Source organism: Aspergillus melleus (assembly GCF_016097325.1).
Source record: "Aspergillus melleus strain CBS 546.65 chromosome Unknown contig4, whole genome shotgun sequence".
Lineage (NCBI taxonomy): Eukaryota > Fungi > Ascomycota > Eurotiomycetes > Eurotiales > Aspergillaceae > Aspergillus > Aspergillus melleus.
This window is the reverse complement of record NW_025763373.1, coordinates 4,964,362-4,981,955: the sequence shown is the minus strand read 5'-3', so window position 1 is coordinate 4,981,955 and position 17,594 is coordinate 4,964,362. Positions and strand designations below refer to the sequence as shown.

Genomic DNA, 17,594 nt, shown 5'->3' with positions numbered 1-17,594 from the left:
TTCCCACCATGTCTGAGCTCAGCTTCATCAAATCCTTCCTCTCCTCGCTGGATTCCCGTCCGATTAAACTCCCCGCCGACTATGTCTTCGACCCCGAGCGAGTCGGACTCAAGGTCCCTGTACGTGATCCCCCACAGTACACCTTCTTATTCAAGTATCTATCTCTAACTCAGCTCCGTTAAATCCAGTACCTCCTCCCGCGCCTCTCATCCCCTCGTCCCGAAATGCCCAAGAAAGTGAAATCCACCGCAGCGCCGGGATCCTCGAAATCGATAAACGTGCACCTCAAGTCGGCCCGAAACCCCGCGCTCGAATTCACCGTCTCAAACACCCCGATCACCACGACTTCCGTATCGGACCTGAAAGACGCAGTGCGCGAGCGGGTCGTCGACGCCCAGAACGAGAAGATCGGGCTGGACAAGATCAAGATCCTATACAAGCGCAAACCGGTGTCCGGCAAGACGATCGCGGAGCTGCTCGAAGACGAGCCCGAGTTGCTGGCTGGTGGCAAGACGGTCGAGTTTGGGGTGATGATCATGGGAGGGGCGAAGGCTGTTGAGGAGGCCGGGGGTAATAATGGGGCTTCTTCGTCGCCATCTCCGAAGCCGGCGATTGGGCCTTCCGGGGAGGCTTTGGTGGAGACGGATGCGTTCTGGAGTGATTTGGAGGGGTACTTGGAGCAGAGGTTGAAGGATGTTGAGGAGGCGCAGAAGTTGACGACGTTGTTCAAGGGGGCTTGGACGGCGAGTCGATCGTAAATGGATTCCTTTTTGAAGTGGTAATGGGTTGATTGCGTGATATCTTTGGGGAAGCGTCGCGTGGTTCCTATGTACAGAGTACAGAAACCTGTCAATATAGCCTACGTCTACGAGGATTGAAACATATCGGATATGTGCATGTCTGTCAAGATTTCTCTGGATTGGGTCATCTGTTGACACGAGCCAAGTTACTCTATTTTTCTACCCGGTTTAGATTCACATGTAATACCAAGAGAGAAGAAAGGTTTGAAGGGGAATCCGACGTGGCATTGTTGTACAACGTTGGGGTAGTGCCATCATCCTAAACAGAGGGAACGATAAGACCAATATGGGGTAACAAAACGAAGAAGTCAAAATGGGACGGGATATGCAAATGAAGCTGACTAAGGAATCGCAGAAATGAACAGCAGGAACACTCATAATAGTCGGTTGTTTCACGCGAAGCTTTGCAGTGTGGGTAACGAGCATGAAGGCAAGGTAGCGTTAATAGGAAAAGGAGTAAAGAGACAACAAAAAAGTAAGATAGAGAAAAGAAAAAGTTTGTCATCACGCGAAGAAGGTAAAGGTGATTATGAGTCACATAGAAAAGCAAAGAATAGGAGAAAGAAGAAGTAAAGAAACTATAACCACACGAGTAGAAAGGAACATATGCCAGGTAACTTGACAACGTTTGCAAATGCTCAAGAATTGGCCAAGCGCTCATCCATGTCATGCGTCCAAAGAAATTTATAAGACAAAAATCATACATCACCAGTAAAGGCTCTCTCATTGTCTCGAGAAGACCTTGACTGCTCCGTCACCACCACCACTAACGACCCAACGGCCATCACGGCTCCAGACGGCGGAACACACCCCTTCCCCACGCATCACCCGATGGCTGGTGATTTCTTGGGTGCAATTCCGTTTCTCGAGGTTCCAAAATCGCAAGCTAGCATCGTGGCCAGCGGACACCAGCTCACGTCCATCTGGCGACAGCGAGAGTGAAGCAATCGCCGATGGATGAGCCAACATCGTGTACGTACATTGTCCTGGAACAGCAAAGATGTCAGTCAGTTCAGTCATGAAACGGGAGAGGGCAATACGTACCACTGTTGGCGTCAAAGAAGCGAATGTACTTGTCTTCGTAGCCACTAATGACCACTCCCTCCACGCCACTCGAACCAGTGGCGCCATGGACCACCTCTTCTTCTACCATTGCTCGGTTCGGATCCAGGCCAGCAGACCCGTCAAACCCGACGGTGGATGCCACAACGGCGTTGACACCCGTGGAGGGCGTTCCATCGTATGTCTCCAGGCTGGCCATTCCAACAATCTCTTCGCCGGTTCGTGTGTCATAGACAAGGATCGAAGCGTCGGAGAATGAAACGACAAAGTTCACGCCGGCGAGAGACAAGGGGCTGATGCAGGTCGGAGATGGGGAGTCCTGTCGGGCGATTTTGTGGACAAGGCTGTAGTGGAATGGCGTAGCCGTTGCCATACTGGGTTGGGGTGACGATGGGAAGTTGGATCCAGATGAGATAGAGTTAGCCCGGCGACTGCCTCCAGCTCTTCGAGAGCCAGCCTGCGGTGACGAGAGTTGCGGAGGGGCACTGACAGCCCAGATCAGAATGTGTCCATCTGCTCCGCCCGATGCCAACAGGATTCGGTCGGTGCCTCCATAATTACTGCATGAATCTCCGAAAACAGACCCGGTCGTTCCTGGAAGGACACACAGGCCCCACACGGCATCGGTATGGCCATCCAGAGTGGCTTTGGGGTCAACTCGGCCTCGCTCCCAAACACGCACGCTCGCATCTTGCCCACCAGAAAACACCCAGCCATCACCCAAAGCGCGACCGCCGTTGGAAATGTTTTGCGACGGAGAGCAGGCGGCCAGCGCAGTCACAGCGCCAACGTGTCCTCGGTGGGTGAAATAACTGGTGATGTCCAGATCATTGCTTGAGCCGGGTCCGTGATGGCCAAGGCTGCCGTACGAGGCCGGGATGATCCACCTCTTGATCGTCCCATCGTCGCTACACGTGCAAATCTCGGGTTCGGAAGGGCTGCCGCCGCCCGTGAATATCACGGAGCGGACGACATCAAGATGTCCGCGCAGAGCGAACCTGACCTTAAAGGAGGAATCTTGTTTCGCACCCGCACTCGAACTCAAGTCGATGGCCCCGTCACTCTTGCGCCTAGCACCAGAGCTCTTTCGTCGATGAGACATCGATCCGGGCCTCGAAGGGGACTTCGGTCGAACAAAGTTGGCATTGGGAAAAACGTCGACATCGGGACGATGAGGGGGCATCGGTTCCGTGGGCGGTTCTTGGTCTGACGGCTCATCAAAGTTCCAGCCGTCCGGGTCTTCGACGCTTTCCTCAACCTGCTGCGGCTTTGTCTCTTCTTTCACCGACACCTGGGGACCATAGTTATCATACCCCTGTCTCTCCCCGCCAGTGCGTTCATCATTCATTGTAGGGTCATGAGCCTGCCTCCGGTTGTCAACCGCAGTCACCGGCGTCTGTTGGGGTTCCAAGGGCCTTCGGTCCAGCGCCTCCCTGGCAGGGCCCGGCAGGCCAAACTGGTTTGTTGGTCGCGGAAGCCCGGTGTTTTCGGGGTAATGGGTCACGATCGGTTGGTGGTTCTGGAGAGAGACCTCGCGTGCCATCATATGGTTGGCCTGCTGGTGTTGCTGGTGTTGCTGCTTCTGCCTTTGCTGCTGAAGATATGCTTCTTCCAGACTATGCTGCGACAGCTGCTGGTTGCCATACATGGGGTTGGCAAGGTCCGGATCACTGAGGTCTGGGGGTGGGTGGGAGGTAGGGATGACATGGTATGTGATTTCTTGTGAACATTTCGTCAAATACAGGCGCGACTTGTCTCGCTCATTCTCTTGTTGCAACTCATGTTGGTGGTCGGAGTTAGGATCGGAATCGCCGAGATCTATGTGCGACTTGGGGCGTTGGGCTAGAAGGAGAAGCAAATCGGTCAGCATCCATGGTCTGAACCGGCAGTGATAAACCAATCATACATTTTATGGCGCTCAGGCTTTCCCGGGCGATTTCCTTGGGGTCCCTGGTGTCATCGATCTTTTCGTTGTTGCTGAGCTTTTTGACCTTCTCGCGCTCCTTTTTCAGCGCAGCCTCTAGTAGCCTGACGTGCTTGCCTAGCGACTCGTGTAAACGCTTGCTCGTCCGGACATCGCCTTCCAATCTTCCAATGCGGGATTTCATCTCCGCGCGCTCGATTTCCCACGCATTGCGGTCTCGTTCGTGACGGTGCCATTCGGTCTGCAGAAAGCGCATCACACCTACAGATAGAAGAGCGAGGTTAGTCTCGTAGATATGAAGCACTGGCCCGACGCCATTGCGGACAAGCGCACCTTGCAACGTGTATTCCGTCCCCTGAGGTTGTCCGTTCGACGACCCATCCGGTCCGACATACCCTCCACCCCCCATTATCGAAGGCGACTGCCAAGCCATACGATTTTAGCGAGCGGAAGGATCCCAACGGAGATATCCGAGAAGACAGGAGCTCTCGGGCTCAGCGTGGTGGGAGAGAGCGTGAACAGCGTGGGAGGACTCGTGTCCGCAATGGTGAAGTCTGTTGATGTAAGCCAACAATCGGCACACACGGGCGACAACGGCAGGAAACACGGTTCCTAGCCGTGTCAGCACCGGTTTCAAGAGGAACAAGGAGGTGATCGGAGACGAAAATTCGGTCGCGGCAATGGAAAGGAGACGAACGGGGGAGGATGTTTTGCGGCCAAGGCAAATCGGGCTGAAGACTGGTGCGCGTTTCTCCTCGCTGAAGGTCGGGGAAAGCCACCGCTGCGGGTTGCGCTTTCGTTGGCTCCCCTAAACGCCCACGCGGCCGTAACCGCCGTTAGCGCTGGGAGGGTATCTGCCTGAGGCAAGCAAAGTCAAATTACAGGAGTTTCGGTGCCTCAGTGCCTTGCGTGTGCCGTGTAGCAGACTCCTAATAACAATAAGCATGCGGAGTAGTTATCCTCCTTTCAATCCTTCAGGCCAGGCACCTGATTTCCACTGCTGCCTCAGGTTGCAGGGCCACTAAAGGCACAGGCCACCAATCACCGCCAGGAACTGACGTGTAAAGACTCCAGTGACTGGGTACCTAGGGACAGACTAGCCGGAGGAAAACGTGTGGTTATTTTTGTTTAATTAGCCTCCCAGGCCCTTTGTGATCAGTAGATTATGTTAATCCGCGCTCTGCTCCTACGGTCGGGCTGCATGGGACTGCGTCAGGCGGGGATTCATGGGCTGATCAATATGCAATTCTCACACTCCGAGGCCTACAAAAGTACCTCACTTGCCATCAAAATGAAATTTTCTGCTCCAACTCAGGTTCTGCACTTTTTGTTGTTTTGCTACCACTTCCCGTTTCGGATGCATGCCTTACTGCCTGAGGTGGCATCTGCCAAGCATTGCGTCTTGCTCACTCGATGTACTTCCACCAATTTGATCATTTCAGTTTTGGATTTTCATTGTGGTAATTACGATGGTGTCTAGTAGTCTTTCTTCGGATAGATAATCTTGATGAAGCACCGGTATCCCTGGTTTAATCGATTGCAAAACACAAGTTCTTCAGTATCGATACATGAAAATATATAGTGCACATGTCAACAACAACCCAAGAGTGCCAGATAGCGCTCTCGGTAATCAAATTCGACCACAAAAGTAATGAAATGGATGTCTTGATTTAATGTAAGAACTAGGTTGATTGGCTGTAGGAAGAATAGAGGCCTTTCATGGTGTTCTATACACAGGCCATATCTTGGCTGTTACACCCCAGCGGCTACAAAACATAATCAGTTCTCTCCGCCAGACCCATTCATCATTTCCATCCATCCCAACAAAGAAGTCAGTGAACCCCATTTGTCTCAGTCTGTTTAACTTGAGGCTGCTCTGGAGCACTATCTAGCGTCCCATACAAGGATCGAATAATCTCCTTCTGCTCTTTATAATGCAGGATCGCCGCTTGGCTTTCAGTGGCTGGCTTATCCAACGCCGCAAATGCCTGCCGAAAGTCGTCCTTGATATCTTCAATATGCTCGATACCAACGGAGAGACGAATATGGTCTTCCGTTACTCCGGCAGCAAATCTTTCCGCGTCGGTGAGTTGCTGGTGCGTTGTGGTCCACGGATGGACGACGAGGGTCTTGGAATCTCCCAGGCTAGTGACGCCGTCAGCATAGAACGACCAGGGACATCTAGGAGGCAATAATACGAACTTGGTCGTGTTGATAACCATCTCCAAGTTATCACAGAGTCGAAATCCCGCCTGTTTGCCACCTTTTATACCGAAGCTGAACACAGCCCCGTACCCGCGCTGCAGGTACCGATTTGCATTGCGGTGGCAAGGATGGTCTTCCTGGCCTAGATGACGCACCCACGAGACCTGCGGTTGCTCAGCAAGCCACTGGGCAAGAGCCTCCGTGTTTGAGGCGTGCCGATCGCATCGCACAGCTAGCGATTCCAGTCCGATCAGCAACTGTTGAGCAGCCTGCGGGCTGAGTGTGCCGCCAAGGTCTCGTAGAACCTCGAACTGACACCGTATGGCGAATGCGCGTCGACCGAACTGCTTCCACAGGCTGACTTCGCCGCTTCCTTCTGAGGCACCGTCCGCGTGGAACTGAGGGTATTTGTCTCGATGCTGGCCCCAGTCGAAGTTACCGGCATCGACGATAACACCGCCGAGGGTGGTTCCGTGACCTCCGATCCATTTCGTGGCTGAGTGCAGCACGATATCCACGCCGTGATCGATCGGACGACAGAAGTACCCTGCACATCCGAAAGTGTTGTCGCACTTTAGATATGTTAGGAAATGCGCGAGAGTCAACCAGGGGATCAGACAAGATTCATACAATCAGCACAATTCCATTACTATGTGCGATCTCTGCCAGGGCCTCGAAATCCGGAACCTCGTACTTCGGGTTACTGATGCTCTCGACAAAAAGAAACTTCGTTCGGCTATCGATCTGCGCGCGGAATTCTTCCGGATCGTTGGACGACACGAAGCGGCATTCAATTCCAAGCTGTGGTGCTAGGACCTTGAACTGGTGAAATGTACCGCCATGTACTGTCGAAGAGGCAACGATGTTATCGCCAAGGCCAGCAAGAGCCATGAGCGTCATCGAGACAGCCGCTGTACCAGAGGCCGTGGCGCATGCTGCTACACCACCTTCTAAAGCAGCCATGCGGTTCTGGAAGACGCTGACCGTGGGCTGTTCTACTGTTAGGCGACTGTGGTTGCTAAGCTGGGGAGGGACAGGCGATCTCACATTCGTGATACGGCTGTAGATGTTTCCAAATTCGCTGAGTTCAAGTAGCCGGACGCCATGCTCCGAGTTGTTGAAAGAAAAAGCCTGTGGGACTTTATCAGTCTTCGCACGCCAAATTGACGGAGGTTCTACCAACCGCTGAAGTGTAGATAGGGGTGGCACAGCTGTTTAGGGCATCCGGAAAGCGCCTGTAGATATCTCTATTAGCTTTGTTCAACAGTAGAAATTGTAAGCAAACTTGAAGTACCTACCCTGCATGGAGCTGTAGCGTCTCAAAGCGTTGAGCGCCGGGCTGGATAGGCTGCTCCAACATGGTGGATGTGATTTTGTTTTTCTGGAAAACGAGCGCGACCTAATAGAGTGTATGCTTCTTCTTTCTTATGTTTATGGGACTGCTGAATCTAAAATCTCTGTATCTGTCCCTAATAGTCCGCATGGTTGATTTAAGTACGGCCATACCGCGAGCGATGCTCTATCCTTCGATACGTAGCACAACTTTTGAATGACTGTGCAGATGAATGTTACGATTTCCTAACTTATTTCTAGGCCAACGTGAGATCTCACAAGATGAAGAAAGCGCAAAATCGAGGACCAGGATGACGGGATTCTAGACCCGAATCACCGCATTGACGCTGCAGCTGCACCGTAATCCCGAACTCCGAAGCATCGCCCATTTTCCTTGGAAGGAATGCCGAACGCCGTATACTAAGAAGGGTACTCCGAGATGACGCATCATCTCTGCTATCTGTCTTTTTTTTTCTTCTTTTGGATTCTACAATCTCAATTCCTTGACAATCTACCGTCAATTCTAAGAAAAGAAAATCGCAGCTGTAAACCACCATGTCACCAGTGGCCGTCATCTCCAGCACGGTGGGTTGGATCTACGTGCTTCTCTGGTCCATTTCATTCTACCCGCAAGTCCTCACCAACCTGAATCGTAAATCGAGTTCCGGCCTATCAATAGACTTCACTCTCCTCAATGCATTGGGCCTGACAGCCTACACCGTATTCAACGCCGTGCTTCTATATTCGCCCGTGGTTCGCGCACAATACGCCAGCCGGTTACCGGGAAGCCCAACGCCCCCTGTCCAATTCAATGATCTAGTCTACGCGGCACATGGGGCAGGAATCTGCCTGGTTATGTTTAGCCAGACGCAATGGCCGCAAATGTGGGGATTTCGTGGATCAAAGGCGGCTCTTAGCTTGGGTGCCATCGGGGTGTTCTGGGCCTGCATTGGGGTCATCCTTGCTGGTGTTGGGAGCGTTCTGGTTGGGCTTTCTGAACGCTGGGAGTGGCTTGATGTGGTCAGTATGAATTTTTCAAACATTCAATCGCTTACGATTGCAATGGTATACTGACATTCTCCGAAGGTGTACACGATAGTAGATATCAAACTCTTCCTCACGGTCGTGAAATACGCCCCCCAAGTGTTCCACAACTACCGGCGCCAGTCAACCGAGGGATTCAGCATATATGCCATTCTTTTCGATTTTACGGGCGGCCTGCTCTCGGTCCTACAGTTATTGCTCGATATTAGTGAGCAAGGGAGCTGGTCTCAGATGAGCACAGGAAATGGTGCGAAGTTCGCGCTTGGAAATGTCACGATGCTGTTTGATGTCACGTTTATGGTGCAGCATTATGTCCTCTATCGACATCGGAGCAAGGGCAAGGCAAGGGGGAATGAAAGGGCTCCGTCAGAGGAGGATCCATTGTTGGAACATCGGGAGGTTTGATTTATTCTATCTATAGAGTTCAATGTGATTACACTGTACATGTACTTGAATAATAGAGCAACTTTCTACATAATTCTCATGATCAAGGACTTATTTCCAATGCCGATATGCGAATCGAAATGCACAAGCAGTCAAGAACATCATACCTGCCACAACACTCCATAAAACTACCAACAATGGATCCTTAGCGAGGGGCGAGAACGCCATGCCAAGGGCATAACCTAGGCCCGAAGTTCCGATATAACATGCCTGAAGAACAGACTTCATGCTTTTCGGCGCATGACTGTACGTATATTCTGATCCCGTGGGCCAGCAAAACACCTCAGCTAGAGCGATTATCACAAACGTAGGCAGCTGAATCAGTACATGAATTCTGTTCGGGGTCCGTCCGTCCGATGCCGCACATTCAAGCGGGTGATTATAGCAAGGGCCGGCACCGTAGATGAGGGCCTGGACAATAGCCGAGTAGGCCATGGCGATGGACATGATGAAGAAGCCTAGTGTGATGCGGTTGATGGGACTGAAGCGGATTTTGCGCCGATTGAGGAATGGGTATAGCCCTTTCTGGATAACGAGACCGAAGAAAACGTACGCGAGGGGGTTCGATGACTTGATCAGATCATTAGGAATACCATGGGTTTCCATTTGACCTGCCTGTGAGATGGCTACTTGCGCACCTTCGCCCATGCAGAGCCAGAATATAGGCCATCCAATACTAAAGCTCACCAGTCAGTGACGGATAACCTCGCAGATGTTGAAGAGCACTTACCAGATTTTGAACGCGGATAGTCCATCACGCAGTTCTGCGATAAATTCCTTCTCCCACGGGACAATCCGTCCATGCTTCTTTTCTTGATTTTCGGGCAAAGAAGCGTCCAGGTCAAATCCGTCTTTAGCTCCGTACCATAGGCAGCGAAAGGCTTTGGGTAGAATAGATCCTTGCGCCGGTGGGTGTACTGGTTTGTGTTAATCAATGTGACCCGAAAGTAAATACAAATGAGATAGCTTCGCTTACCGAATATCCGTCCTGCAACCTGCACCAGTATGACACATAAAACGACCGAACACAGGTCAAGCAGATAGGCCGACCAGAAGCCGATGTATTTCTCCATCATGGTCGTGGCAATACTGCCTAGGGACCCGGCATTGACCATCCTAAGAAAATGAGTGCATATTCACACGAAGAGATAATAGGGCCTCTTACCAGTAATAGAGGTTATAAATGTACTGGATAGTCAACTCGCGATCAACAACTACGCGCTTGCCGGTTTTCGTGGTTTTGATGCGCATCTCATGCTCGGTATATTGATCCGCTGCGTGCCATTAGATAATGATCGAGACATTGAAGAACAACACTTACCAATAAAAGGCTGTAATGAGGCCTGTACTCCTCCAAGGCCAATCGCGATCAAAATTGCCCCGGGGATAAATCCAGCTATTGCTATGCCGTCGCGCATCATCCACGGAAATGAAGTCGCTAATAAGACTGCAGAGCCAAGCATGTAGATTCTGCAGGTGTATTAGCGAACCTAAGAAATAAACTTGGAGCCGAAAGAGCGCACACTGTAAATATTTGTAGAGACCGATATCGCCCTAGCCATCCATCTACCAAAATCGAGCATGGCAAGGGTAAGATGTTGACGAGTACGGTAAATGCGAGATTGACTGTGGTAGCACGCGATTTCCCGAGGCCAAGCGCTCCAGGAATTAAATCCGAGGGTTCGTTCTGGAGATAGTTTTCTATGCAGAGAATTGGGTCAGCTTTGTTCCATTTGCGTGAGTTTTCCAGGAACATACGGAAAACACTCTGGGTTCCGTAGTATGCGAACCGCTCCGCCATGCCTATAAACGCTGCTACCCACACTCGGAGAGGAAGCGAGTCCGCCACATGCTCTAGGTCTCGAATTTCGTTTTCTGTCGCAATTTCCCCATCTGGCGTGGGGTTCGAGCTTAATGGAACCGATTGCGACTCGGCTTTTGCTGCGTCGAGCTCGTTCATGGTGTCGCGATATGCGTGGGATTCTGGATAGACGGATCAGAGAACGAGGACGGAAGAGAAGCAAAGAATATTTAAGAGCTAAGCCGACTTTCAGTTAACCATAATGTTTGATCTCTTATCTTGCGGTGAATTCGAGCCCAATAATAATTGGGCAAGTGGTTCGGAGTTCGAACGGAGTTCGGTGCTCAAGGCTGACGTCGGAGGGTTCTAGATCGTGAGGGATGACATCGTCTGAGCCAAGAGTGACAGACCAAGAAAAATTCATATATAGAAGCCTCCTCATTATCCGTTCTTGGAATGCAAAGCAGCTTGGCACCATGGCGAGTCCCTACATTCTTATCGACCCAGCGTCGACCAGTGAGTTCCAACCAGTGGCGCTACCTGACGGCATTGCTGACATGCTTACCCAGATCGATTCTATTTTGATTGGAAAACTCTTGAAAGTTCGAACCTTGACGAAGGAGCAAGAGCTATATTGGTCCATATTGTCCTGAAAACCACCCAGGATGAAATACCGGAACGGATACGACAGTCGCTTAAAGAGAGCTCAGGCCTGTTGGCCGTTGATCTGAACTCCGGAGAGTCTGCTGATGTGGCATCGACAGATAATGAATCGTTATTTACCTGGTTGCATCATTTGCTAAACACCAATAAGACATCGGAGACTAGAACTTCCGTGATTCTGGTGGTTCCTCAACAGGAAGGGTATATCATCCGCAGTGACTTTGTGGAGGAGCGTCTCCGGGGATCCCAAGGCGTGCATCAAACTATCGGATTCGTTCAGCCTGGGCAACTAGTACGACCGCCGACCTCAAAAGGAACCTCGACGATACATCAATTCACCTGTTCTTTAACATCAGCCGTGGGCGGTATCGTTCTGGCAGAAGGAAGCAAATTCACCGTCAACCAGCAAACGCAACACGAACTGCAAGATAGGCTGGCATTTCCATGGCTCTCATCCACTCCTATCTCTCGTCGACGGATCGCGCTCGTCGGAGAAGTGCGCCCGTACCATCTATGTGCGAGACTTTTTCAGGCTGCACGCGCTCTTGGAATCGATGTGGTTGTCGTGGATTCCGCTGGTCACTGGCTACAAGATGAGAATTCCACCCATTCAAACCTCCGAGAGGCTTTCATAGAAGTGAATATGAAAGTAGATCCAGACCTACCGAAACGCATATCTGAGGCGATCCGCAATTATCCTCGCCCCATAGATGGCGTCGCGACCGTCACAGAATTCCTCCTGATACCAGTGGCTCGGGCTGCGGAGATACTAGGGCTCCCTACGTCCCCATCGACGGCTTTTGCTAAATCGGTGGATAAATACGAAACTCGTCGAACACAAGGATCAGACGCATGTCTTCTTCTCTCGGGCCCTGAGGAGCTTAACAAGTTCCTAGCAAGCGGCGGAGAAGGTCTTCCGCCAGCGCCTTGGATCGTGAAGCCTTGCAATGGATGGCATAGTCTGAACGTTATGAAGGCTACAACTACAGAGTCGCTTAGAGCGGCAGTTGAAGTTGTCTCGAGACACACAGCTTACTCACGAAGTGATGCTTCCAACCAATCCAAGTGGCAAACCAACGTCCTCGTTGAGGAGTATTGCGACGGGCCCGAAGTGGACGCGAACTTCGTGCTTTGGCGCGGCGAGATCTTATTCTTCGAAGTTGTGGACAATTTCCCATGCACAGCGGATAGCGGCACAGGAGACGTGAATGCAGATTTCAAAGAAACACAATTGGTGTTTCCCACTGCTTTACCCGAAGCCGAGAAGCTGCAATTGCGCCAGTCGTTGTACGAGTCCATCCGACGGCTGGGCTACGAATCTGGGATTTTCCACGTTGAAGCACGGATGCGCAATTCCACCTATGAGTATCGACTAGACGAAGCTTCTGGTGGTCTTGACCTCCGTCCGAAAATGACTGCTCCTTTGAAGGACCCCGGCGTGTTCCTAGTTGAAGTCAATGCTCGACCACCCGGGTATGTCGATGCTAGCGCCAGCGCCTTCACCAACGGCGTGGACATGTTTGCGCTACAACTACTGCTTGCTTTGCAAGACGAAGCGCGGATCCGAGCACTTTCGATTCCGTTCAAGTCAAGACCTCATGTGGTCATTAGTGCCATCCAAGCAGATAGGTCGGGAACGATTATATCCGAAGACCCGTGGCAGGACTTCCATCAGAGAAGCCCAGAGCTATCTAACCGAGTATTTGAGAGTCCGATGAATTTCAAAAAGGGGGATTGGGTGGCTGATCCTAAACTAAGCACCACGCCCTGGCTCTCGGGGTTTGCTGTTTACTCATATGAGGGTCGTACCGGTGTTTTAGAGGCAGCTGAGCGAGTGAGAAAGGGATTTGAGTGTGTTATTGAGGAGTAGATAAGAAACAGAATTCATCTTATCATTGACTCGGATATCGTCTGAAGGTTCGTGCGTAGAGTGTAGACCTGTTTCTCTTCTTGACTCTAGAGTAGTTCGGAATTCGGAGTTCACTTTCGCCATGGTCCTTTCCCATTCAGGTTTAGTGTATTCATTGTTTACTCCCTTCTTTTCGGGTTCGCGTCTCAACTACTTCGTAGTCTGGTCTTCTCTACCCGACTCTGATGGAATCCATAAAACTATCAAATGCCACGTCTACGCTCGAAGTAACGGCAACTAAGGACCTCGTGATTCCGTTCAGGATGCCATTCTTCGTCGCGTATTGTCTCATGCCAGCGACCGCCAAAGCACTGTCCAAATCCACAACCACACGCGTCTCCCCAAACACGTCGGAGATCGCCTTCAGCACGTCACTAGTGTCAACTAACACTGTATTGCTCAATGCCTCTATGAAATGGCTGGTCGCTGTGATCTCTCGCAGGATGGCGGGTAAAGGCTTGAAGGGTCCCTGATCGCATGGCTCCGAGCTTTGTCGTAGGCCTACCCCGATGACTTTCACTTGGGGCGCAAAGCGATTCAAATATATTCCGATTGCCTCCAGAGTAGCCCTGTCCTGGAGGCTGCAGAAGACAGCCTCAAGAGGAGGACCCTCTTTGGTTTGCTGCAGGATCTCTAACCCCACGGTCCCTATGCCGGCAAGGTAATAAGGATCGGCTAGAGGCTCGACATGGGGTACTTCGTTTTGAACTGATAAAGGAGTAGCATCTATCTGGCTGCCGTTCATCTTATGGAATGTTTGGACGACAGCGCATCCCAAGGAGCGAAGCTCTTTTATCTCGTGGGCGCTCATAGCTTGTGAGACAGTGATTGTAACTTGCATCTGCAGCAGTCGCGATGCCCAAGCAATCGCCATTGCATACTTTTCTATGCAGCGAAAACGAGAATTAATATTGCGAGTCTTTGGGGAATCACAACCGCACAGACATACCATAGCCAACGGCCGAAAAAACAATTCCTCGCCAACGCTCTTCTGGCGGGACTTGGCTCATTCGATTATAGGCACCTCGAACATGGGCGCTGAAGCTGACCTGCTGCTCTTCGCGCTTCAGGAATAACTTGTAATCAACCGGTGAATCCGCTCCTGCAATTTGAGTCAATGGCGTTTTCACAATGCGACCATTCACTGCAGACGTAATGATCAGTAGGGGATACTGAGAGATTCAGTCAGTTTGGACAAAATGGCTTGTTCCAGTGATCTGATATACCGACATCGGGTGAAGAGCATGAGACACCGGAAGCGCCAACTTCGTGGCATGTCTCTCGGCTTTCTTTCGAGATATCAAGTTCGATCATCTTGTGGACACGAATGGAAGGAACGACGGTTGGGCAATTGTGCAAGAATGTTACTATACATTGTTTGATTCTCAGAGATTATTTTCCATTTGGACATTTCGCAAACGAACGTATGAAGTGACTGTTGGCCAATGCACAGTCATTTCAGGTTGGTCCAGATCGGCGTTAATTCCGACCACTGAGATTCCTTGCTGCTACGCTCCTAGGGTCATCTCGCGCTAGCTTTGCTTTGCTTACGCTGACTCTTCATATGAAGATCCGGATTAATTTGACGCCTTTGACTTGTGCTCAACCTACCTTTCTGAATTAGATTATCCTGCCTCATGCAGCACAAACCCCGAAACACATTGGATATGGCCCCGGCAACTTTGCGACATGGATTATGGGAAAGCCCAGTGACTTTGGATTCCATATGTCGAGAGAGCTCTTTGGGTAGCGTTCGAGTTGATGTGTGTCTGTCTGTTGAACCCGTTCTCATTCCGATGAGCACTAACTCGCAATCTCAATTCAGGAGACAAGCGGGAGTGTGTATGGTCTACGCAGTGATCCCGATGATAGGACGAAGATCGTATCCATAGGCAGAACCGGATCAACCGACTCGCCAGAAATCCTCCCTGTTCCGTACAGTGTTGGAACGCGAGTCTACGAGTATGGCGGTGGTGCATTCGCCGTAAGCAAGAAAGATGGCAACATAATATTTTCTGATGGCCCGAGTGATGCCGTTTGTGTGCTCGACCCGCGTACTTCAACAGTTTGGAGAATCATAGAAGATCCGCACTTACGCTTCGCGGATTTCGACGTTCATCCGAGCTCCTCTCATTTGGTGATTGCCATTCAAGAGAACCAAAAGAGGCCGAAATTGGACCACCCCAAACATTCCTTGGCTCTGATTGATACACGTGAGAAGAGGGTGATCAGTCTAGATGAATCAGAAGATTTCTACTCACAGATGCGATTCTCTCCTGATGGGCACCATATCAGTTGGCTATCCTGGAATTATCCTCGCATGCCTTTTACGGGGGGTGTGCTATACAAGGCGAGCTTTGACGGCGACAAAATAACCCAAAAGACACGGATTGCGGGAGAGCCGGGAACCAGAGGAATAAGTCAGCCTCGATGGAGCAGTGATGGTACACTGTATTATCTCGATGACATTTCTGGATTCTGGCAACTGTGGGCAGTTGACTCTGCACACCACCAGCCTTCTCCTATTGACATTCGTGGGCTAGAAGATTGCGATCTCGGGAACGCCGAGTTCAGTCTGGGCAGGTGAGTTTTCAGGAATGATGAATAGCTTCTGGTAATGGGCATTTGCTAACGAGTGTTGTCAGCTGTTCCTATCAATTTCTTGGAAAAGATGTGATGGTATGCGCAACTACAAAACACGCCGTGAGCCAAGTGGTTCTGATTGATCTCGAGTCAAAGACTGCCAAACGGATAGAACTGCCTCTGGTGCATGTCATTCCTGATGGAGTCCGCCGTGTGAACGACCACCAATTCGTTTTGGTCGGAAGCACACCTTCGGCTCCAACGTCCGTGTTCTTAGTGAGCATTGAGCAAGAAGGCTTTCACTGGAAGCAGGTTCAATCTTTGCCGACTATGAACTTGCCAGCTGGCCTTATATCTGAGTCCCAGTCAATATCGTTTCCTCGTACCTACGGGCCAGATCAGAGTGGGCTCGTCCACGGATTCCTCCTTCTCCCTCGCAACCCAGCATACAAGGCGCCCCTGGATGAAAAGCCACCTCTTCTAGTGTGGGCACATGGCGGACCAACGAATCATTTTAATCCAGGATTCTCTTTGCAGCAACAATACTGGACCAGCCGTGGCTACGTGATCCTGCTTCTAAATTACGCCGGTTCCACCGGTTATGGACGAAATTATCGACGACTTTTGGACGGGCATTGGGGAGTAAGAGACTCTGCTGATGCAGCTAGTGCAGCTAGCTACCTGGCCACGCTGAACTTGATCAATCCCAAAAGAATTGGTATCGTGGGACCGAGCGCGGGAGGCTACCTTGTACTAAAAACTGTCTGCGACTTTCCTCGTCTATGGGCCGCCGGAGTTTCGGTGTTCGGGATTTCAGACACAAAGCGATTCGCCGAGTCGACTCACAAGTTTGAAAGCGGTTATGCAGAACAATTGCTCCCGGTGAAGCTTTCTGATCCCGACGAAGAGCACGAACTTGTGCATCATGACCGAAGCCCTGTGGCTCATGTGGACTGCATTGACGCACCGATACTTCTACTGCAGGGAACAGAGGACCGAGTAGTAGTACCGGAGCAATCTATAATTATGCATGAAGCTTTGAAACAACACGACAAAGTATCAGAGCTTTTGCTCGTAGAGGGAGAAGGGCATAGCTACTGGGCAGGGCAGGCATTGAGACACAGCGTTACAACTCAAGAAAGATGGTGGAGAAAATACCTGCTCGGTGTTGAGCACAATCCCTAAAAACATGTGAATTATCATTTTCTACGAATACAATGTCAACGTCTTTACCATAAAATGCATTTGGCTTGAGCTTTTTTATGAGACATCTTGATATCATGTCTTCTAGATTAGTCAGCTTCACTGAGTTTTGAGCAACTTCAGATATGCCCGATGTCTTCAATTCTTCAATATTCTTCAGCATATTTCATCGACTCATCACATCCATCCATCGGATACTATCCTTTCTAATACGTGGGTTCAACCCGATAGAGCTTGGTGAACTTTCGAATGTTCTTTCACTTCATGATGTGGTGGTGTATGTTGACGGAAAGGCTCTATCGAGCGAGCATCGATCGGTGTTGGTATCCGCTTGAACTCCTGCCATAGATGAACTCCGAAATGAATACCCCCGATCAGAACAGTAGGATGAACAATTTGCTGAAGAGTTGACGAATTTCAAAACTAACCTTCCAGCATGATGGGTCAATACTTCGGATTCCGCTCCTTGCGATCTTCGGAGTACTTTTCGGAGTTCAAACAACGCTGCACAGTCAGCCCTTTATAACAAGATGGATACCACCAATTTTCCAAAGTACCGATCCCAAAGACTAACATTGACATACAGTAATCAAACAACTATGAGAAATATCCAGCAGGTACAAA

The 17,594-nt window shown here is 50.6% G+C and overlaps 8 protein-coding genes across 8 annotated transcripts; 4 read left to right on the top strand and 4 right to left on the bottom strand.

Annotated features, from left to right (window-relative positions):
• Positions 1–8: 8 nt before the first annotated feature.
• On the top strand, positions 9–758 carry LDX57_008495 (uncharacterized protein; the record flags this gene model as incomplete). Its single annotated transcript, XM_046090216.1, has 2 exons — positions 9–119; positions 189–758. The coding sequence occupies 2 exons, from the start codon at positions 9–11 to the stop codon at positions 756–758; spliced, it is 681 nt and encodes a 226-aa protein (XP_045946189.1).
• A 765-nt stretch (positions 759–1,523) lies between these two features.
• Positions 1,524–4,195, bottom strand: ADI1_1 (cell differentiation and development protein Fsr1; the record flags this gene model as incomplete). Its single annotated transcript, XM_046090215.1, has 4 exons — positions 1,524–1,786; positions 1,845–3,704; positions 3,769–4,047; positions 4,120–4,195. The coding sequence occupies 4 exons, from the start codon at positions 4,193–4,195 to the stop codon at positions 1,524–1,526; spliced, it is 2,478 nt and encodes an 825-aa protein (XP_045946188.1).
• A 795-nt stretch (positions 4,196–4,990) lies between these two features.
• On the bottom strand, positions 4,991–7,353 carry MET15_2 (O-acetylhomoserine aminocarboxypropyltransferase/cysteine synthase family protein). Its single transcript, XM_046090214.1, has 3 exons — positions 7,039–7,353; positions 6,622–6,981; positions 4,991–6,563 (listed from the first exon to the last, which is right to left on the bottom strand). Exons 2-3 carry the CDS (start codon positions 6,952–6,954, stop codon positions 5,619–5,621), a joined length of 1,278 nt encoding a protein of 425 aa, XP_045946187.1. The 5' UTR covers positions 6,955–6,981; positions 7,039–7,353; the 3' UTR covers positions 4,991–5,618.
• Positions 7,354–7,833: 480 nt separating this feature from the next.
• On the top strand, positions 7,834–8,772 carry LDX57_008492 (putative L-cystine transporter; the record flags this gene model as incomplete). Its single annotated transcript, XM_046090213.1, has 2 exons — positions 7,834–8,343; positions 8,410–8,772. The coding sequence occupies exons 1-2, from the start codon at positions 7,879–7,881 to the stop codon at positions 8,770–8,772; spliced, it is 828 nt and encodes a 275-aa protein (XP_045946186.1). The 5' UTR covers positions 7,834–7,878.
• Positions 8,773–8,862: 90 nt separating this feature from the next.
• Positions 8,863–10,771, bottom strand: LDX57_008491 (uncharacterized protein; the record flags this gene model as incomplete). The annotated part of the gene is made up of 7 exons (XM_046090212.1): positions 8,863–9,487; positions 9,542–9,728; positions 9,788–9,927; positions 9,977–10,085; positions 10,133–10,281; positions 10,335–10,512; positions 10,570–10,771. 7 exons carry the CDS (start codon positions 10,769–10,771, stop codon positions 8,863–8,865), a joined length of 1,590 nt encoding a protein of 529 aa, XP_045946185.1.
• Positions 10,772–11,088: 317 nt separating this feature from the next.
• On the top strand, positions 11,089–13,145 carry LDX57_008490 (uncharacterized protein; the record flags this gene model as incomplete). Its single annotated transcript, XM_046090211.1, has 2 exons — positions 11,089–11,128; positions 11,182–13,145. 2 exons carry the CDS (start codon positions 11,089–11,091, stop codon positions 13,143–13,145), a joined length of 2,004 nt encoding a protein of 667 aa, XP_045946184.1.
• A 211-nt stretch (positions 13,146–13,356) lies between these two features.
• On the bottom strand, positions 13,357–14,498 carry LDX57_008489 (uncharacterized protein; the record flags this gene model as incomplete). Its single annotated transcript, XM_046090210.1, has 3 exons — positions 13,357–14,069; positions 14,134–14,356; positions 14,415–14,498. The coding sequence occupies 3 exons, from the start codon at positions 14,496–14,498 to the stop codon at positions 13,357–13,359; spliced, it is 1,020 nt and encodes a 339-aa protein (XP_045946183.1).
• A 712-nt stretch (positions 14,499–15,210) lies between these two features.
• On the top strand, positions 15,211–16,952 carry LDX57_008488 (S9 family peptidase; the record flags this gene model as incomplete). The annotated part of the gene is made up of 2 exons (XM_046090209.1): positions 15,211–15,767; positions 15,830–16,952. The coding sequence occupies exons 1-2, from the start codon at positions 15,448–15,450 to the stop codon at positions 16,950–16,952; spliced, it is 1,443 nt and encodes a 480-aa protein (XP_045946182.1). The 5' UTR covers positions 15,211–15,447.
• Between the last annotated feature and the right edge of the window lie 642 nt (positions 16,953–17,594).